The sequence below is a fragment of the Monopterus albus genome, unplaced genomic scaffold, assembly GCF_001952655.1.
Source record: "Monopterus albus unplaced genomic scaffold, M_albus_1.0 scaffold364.1, whole genome shotgun sequence".
NCBI lineage: Eukaryota > Metazoa > Chordata > Actinopteri > Synbranchiformes > Synbranchidae > Monopterus > Monopterus albus.
In genome coordinates, this window is record NW_018128244.1 from 8,810 (window position 1) to 14,855 (window position 6,046).

Consider the following 6,046-nt stretch of genomic DNA (forward strand, 5'->3'; position numbering starts at 1 on the left):
AATACAATGTTGGGTTGGGGTGGTAGGGTCTGTGGACAGCTGTCATGGCAGTAATTGTCTTTCCTCATGAGGCAACCAGTAAAATTAGAGCCACCAGGAACGTTTGCCCCTGTATTTCACATAAAGCTTAAATAATCAAACCACTGCAGCAAATGTTGAGCCTGTTCCAAGTTTTGGCTGGAGCCCCTGTATTTCACATAAAGCTTAAATCAGTCTGGTCTGGAGGTTCAGTCTCATTACACTGTCATCCTATAAATATTCTCTGATTCCCATCTCACATCATCATCATCCCTCTAACATGACATTTATCATTGAACAGAATTGTGTGTGTTGTGAAATATCATTCTGGCATCAGACTGACCCTGTGCTCTCTCACAAACTGGTTATAGATTTATTCAGAGATTAAACATCTGCTCCCTCAGAGCTGTTCTGTTCCTTCAGTAACAGACATATTTTAATTGTCTCTTTGTGTTATTTAGTTGTATTCTCCAAGGCCACCATGTGTACTGGGCCTCAGACATCAGGTGCCGAATGAGAGGACAGGTGGTGTCCGGAGTTACAGCAACAACACAGAGCACTCCTGGCCTTGTCCCTGAACTCTGCTGACACATAGTAGAAGATGAAGGGGTCGATGCAGCTGCTAAAGGCGCTAACCCCTAAGCTAACCATGTAGGGGATGTACAAACCCTCTGTGCTCTCGATGTAGGTGAGAAGGAGGAGGATGTTGCTGGGCAGCAGACACACAATGAAGACCAGCAGGACCAGGACTGTGACCCTGATGGCATGGCCGTAGCGCTTCCCCTCAGCCAACAGGGTGCGCAGAACAGCGCCGTGGCAGAACAGGATCACCACAAAGGGCAGCAGGAAGCAGGACGTGAATAAAGTGGCAAAGTATGGCAGGAGAAAGCTCTCCTGCACCTCCCCGGGCAGCACGTCGTGGCAGATGGTGATGTTTGCTTGGTCCAGCTTGTAGGTCTGCTGTGACACCAGCAGTGGCAGCATGGCAGCCAGCACTACCACCCACACCACCGCAGACATGCACAGAGACATCCGCTGGCTACGCAGCATCTTGGCACTGAAAGGGTGAACCAAAGCAATGTATCTATCCACAGCCACAAGTGCCAGACACAAAATGGATCCGTACATGTTACCGTAAAACATTGCCATGACGATGCGACAGAAAGACTGGCCCAGGTCCCAGTGGTTTCCTCTAAAGTGGTACATGATACGAAATGGTAAAACCATCAGCAGAAGGCAGTCAGCAACAGTCAGGTTGATAAGCAGTGTATTGGACGGCTGCGGTTTGGTTCTGAACACCAGGACCCAGAGAGCCAGCAGGTTGGAAGGCAGACCCACGATGAAGGCCAGCAGGTAGACGACCGGCAGGTACAGGGTGGTGATCGGACACTGTATCTTCTCCAGCTTCTTATGGTTCAGGGTGCTGTGGTTAGAAGTGCTGTTGACCTCGGGTCTCAGCAAACCTGCAGGCCAGAAAGCATCTGTCTGTAGACCTGCCGAGACCAGAAAACACATCTGTACGTCTGAAGAGAGCAGAAAATACATCGGCCTGTCTGTAGACCTGCAAAGTCTACTTTTAAAATCTACTTCACATGATTGTTAAAGGACACATTATCCAGAATTCACTTTTAGAGCATTTTCTGACAATCACATGGGTATCCAGTATGTAGAGACACCAAAATATGGAAAAAGAGCCGTCTCTTCCTGTTTTGCCTTTTCCACATTTATAAAAACCCCTGATCAAACATACTGTTCAAATTTGTCTCTCTTTATGACCTCATATGAAATGATGTGGCAATTCATTTCATAGATCCTCCTCCCACTCAGATCCATTTTGGTGCTACCGGTCCACCACCGTGGTTTTCACTAGAACAGCAGACGAACAGCACCATGGCACAGCTCAGAGGAAAGCACAGAGTCCGCTCGGTTGCTGGGTGCACAAACGAACACAAGTCTCTACCTACTTCCATCCTCAGAGCCAGCAAAGACAGTGGATATTCTATATTTATTGTGGAAATGTTCCTGAAGATATCCCTAAAACATTGCATGTTATGTGCTAGTCATTTCACGATGGAGTAGTTTCTCAACGAGGGTCAGTACAACATTTGATTTTCCATTGCTATGCAGATGATACTCAGTTATATTTATCTATGAAGCCAAATGAATCAGGTCAGCTGGTCAAACTTCAAGCATGCCTTAAAGACATAAAGGCCTGGATGACCTGCAACTTCTTACTTCTAAACTCTGACAAAACCGAAGTCATTGTGCTTGGGCCTAAAAACCTTAGAAATCTGCTGTCTAATCATATAGTTACTTTAGATGACATAGCTCTGGCCTCCAGTACTACTGTGAGGATTTCACCTGCGCAATATTGCAAAAATTAGGAGCATCCTGTCTCAAAGTGATGCTGAAAAACTGGTCTATGCATTTGTTACTTCCAGGCTGGACTACTGTAACTCTTTACTATCAGGATGTCCCAATAATTCCCTAAAAAGCCTCCCGTTAATCCAAAATGCTGCAGCCAGAGTACTGACAGGAACTAGCAAGAGAGATCATATCTCTCTCATATTAGTTTCTCTCCACTGGCTCCCTGTAAAATTCAGAATAGAATTTAAAATCCTTCTCCTAACATACAAAGCCCTTAATGACAAGGCTCCATCGTATCTTAAAGACCTCATAGAGCTTCATCACAACAAAGCTCTCAGAGTGCAGGTTTACTTGTGGTTCCTAGAGTCCACAGAAGCAGAATGGGAGGCAGAGCCTTTAGCTATCAAGCTCCTCTCCTATGGAACCAACTCCCAGTCTCAGTTCAGGAGGTGGACACCCTCTCTACCTTTAAGATTAGACTTAAGACTTTCCTTTTTCATAAAGCTTATAGTTAGGGCTGGATCAGGTGACCCTGAGCCTTCCTTAGTTATGCTGCTATAGGCCTAGGCTGCAGGGGGGCCCCATGACGCTCTGAGTTTCTTCCCCCTCCTCTTCCCTCTCCTCTCTCCCCCTCTCTTCCCCCTGTGGTTGTTTAACTTTTGGGTTAGAAGTGGTTATTATGGTGAAATTTATGGTACAAATGCAGCTAACTGTGGCTAATGCTGAAGACCAGAGCTGTCCAGAATCCGGAACGACGAATTGGTGTTGGTATGCAGCTCCCATTCAGCGCTGTGGAAGCTGACCAATCAGAGCACACTGGGCTTTTAGGGAGGGTCCAGGAGTTAAACCAGAGTATGTTCACACAGAGGTGAAAAGAGGGTCAGGCCCTGCTGGCACTCTGAGGAAACTAAAGAACTTTATGAACATACAAGGGTGTAAACGTTTTCTAGCAGAACCTTTAAATAACCATGTAAACCTGCAAATGAGCATAATGGGTGACCTTTAAAATATTTTAACACCAGATATTTTGGGAAATCAAACATTTGTATACTGTTTGACAATAAATTAAACACATTAAATGCAGAGATGATATATGACAAATCAAACTATGACAGAACCCGGTGCACACAAGGGATGTACGTTTATTCATACCTACAGTATGTTCTTTAAAAATTTTTGAAACAACCATTAGTCAGTCTAGTAGGCAAAAATATGAGTTCATTGTAAAAGAATGAGTTACCTGTAGGTACAGAAAACAGAAAGTACCTAATCACAGAAATGGATTTAAAACCAGAATGTAATTTGGACCATTAGGTTCTACAGCATGTGAAATCTGCTTCTACGATCATAGCTGTTCAACAACAACAACCAAACTATGATTAATACTTTCAGTGTCATTAATATTCAGTGCAGCAGTGTTGCATTGTTTGCACCGACACACCAGTTAGTCCATCACCCCCAGTCTGTGATAGTGGAGCAGATCAGACTCAAACACTATGTCAGGATGCCTCAGGTGGCAGCTTTTCCAAAGCTGATAGAGCTGAGAACACCGCCTCTGACACCCTCTCACTTTGCACCAACTGTGATCTAAATTAGTTCAAACACTTTTTGTCCAGAGTGAACTCATGACCACTGAGCCAGGTCACTGCTCAGCCCTCCTCATACTACTCCTGTCCTCACTTTGTCAAACTGTTTTCTCTCAGGGTCTAAGAGTCGTGCAGGGGTCCTCACAAAGACAGGGAAACCAGGACAAACACTTTAAACACTGACAAAATAACAACAAAAACTTGTCCTGATGTGAAACTACTGAAAGTCACATCTGTCCCTACCTACCCATGTACCCATGAAGAAGAAGGCTTATGGATGGACATGCTGTTTGCACGAACCTTTATCATCAGGAATCGGAGAGATGCTGCAGATGAACAACAGCAGACACACAAAGACCAGAAACAACAACCTCATCTTTGTTTCTTCTTCTTTCCGTTTTTCTCACAGATTTTATTTCGGACTCTTCTGTTTTGCTGCAGCAGCCCTTGTTCTCTAACAGTCCTGTGGTTTTACAGCAGCACAGTAGCATCAGTGGCTGTAACACACTAGTATGAGCTATGAGCTGTGAGCTGCGGTCTGTGGTGCCACCTGATCTCAGAGCTGCAGGTCTCAACACGCCTCTTCCTCCTCCTCCTCAGGAATCCAGGTGTGTTCAGGTGTGCGAGTCTAGTATGTCTATATGTGTGAGGACTGGATTGAATGTTAGGCCTCAGTGACAACATTGTCTGGCCTTTACTCCCTTGAGGGCTCTGTCTTTAGACCCTGGAATAAGGAGAAACTCCCTAAAACAGGTGTTCTGGAGTGAACTGGATGTGACTCTGGATGTGAACAGGACTGATAATGGTCTTCAGTAAACGGGGGATCAAACTGTGACTGACTTGAGAAACATCAGACTGCTCTTTAAACCAACCTGAGACTGAGAACAGGAAATGTGTAGCTGCAGGAGTGTTCAGACCACACCTGGATATGGTTACCTCACCTCCACCTCAGGGTGCAGGGAAACAGGCTGAGGTCTGTACATTAGTGTCAGGACACATGTGTCTGTGCTTTGTGACAGACAGGAAGCAGCAGGTCAGGTTGGGGAAAACCACATCCAGCATCCTCATCGAAAGACATGGCGCCGGGGTTGAGGAGATCCTCAAAGTATTCCTTCCACCATCCGAAGATGTCCCCAGTTGAGGTCAGCAGCTGCCCACCTCCACTGTAAACAGTTTTGGCAGGGCACTGCTTCCCTCTCCTGAGGTGCCGGACAGTTTGCCAGAATTTCTTCGAGGCCGACCGATAGTCCTTCTCCACCGAACTCTTCCCAGACCCGAGTTTTTGCCCCCGCAACTGCCTGGGCTGGTGTCAGGTGTCCCACGAGCCAACCAGGCTCAAAAGGACTCCTTCATCAGCTTGACAGCATCCCTTACTTCCGGTGTCCACCACCGGGTTTGAGGATTGCCACCATGACAGGCACCGGAGACCTTACGGCCACAGCTCCGAACGGCCGCATCGACAATGGAGGTGGAGAATATGGTCCACTCGGACTCAGTGTCTTCAACCTCCCCGAGGATCTGGTCAAAGCTCTGCCGGAGGTGAGAGTTCAAGATCTCTCTGACAGGGGATTCTGCTAAACGTTCCCAACAGACCCTCACAATACGTTTGGGTCTGCCAAGTCTGTCCAGCTTCCTCCTCCACCATCGAATCCAACTCACCACCAGGTGGTGATCAGTTGACAGCTCCGCCCCTCTCTTCACCTGAGTGTCCAAGACATACGGCCGGAGGTCAGATGAAACAACCACAAAGTCGATCATCGACCTCCGGCCTAGGGTGTCCTGGTGCCATGTGCACTGATGGACACCCTTATGCTTGAACATGGTGTTAGTTATGGACAAACTGTGACTAGCACAGAAGTCCAATAACAAAACACCACTCGGGTTCAGATCGGAGGGGCCGTTCCCCCCAATCACGCCCCTCCAGGTGTTACTGTCGCTGCCCACGTGGGTGTTGAAGTCCCCCAGTCGAACAACGGAGTCCCCAGTCGGGGCCTTTTCCAGCCCCCCTTCCCCACCAGCGAGGTGACATTCCATGTCCCCAGGGCTAGTCTCCGTGTCCAGAGATCGGGTCGTCG

At 47.2% G+C, this 6,046-nt stretch overlaps 1 protein-coding gene across 1 annotated transcript; it reads right to left on the reverse strand.

Annotated features, from left to right (window-relative positions):
• Positions 1-513: 513 nt before the first annotated feature.
• Positions 514-1,533, reverse strand: LOC109951102 (proteinase-activated receptor 4). Its single transcript, XM_020585394.1, has one exon. It carries the CDS (start codon positions 1,531-1,533, stop codon positions 514-516), a length of 1,020 nt encoding a protein of 339 aa, XP_020441050.1.
• Positions 1,534-6,046: the final 4,513 nt, after the last annotated feature.

Bases quoted from the DNA above. Each gene is read 5' to 3' on its own strand.
- LOC109951102 (XM_020585394.1), bottom strand. From the start codon at position 1,533: ATGTGTTTTCTGGTCTCGGCAGGTCTACAGACAGATGCTTTCTGGCCT.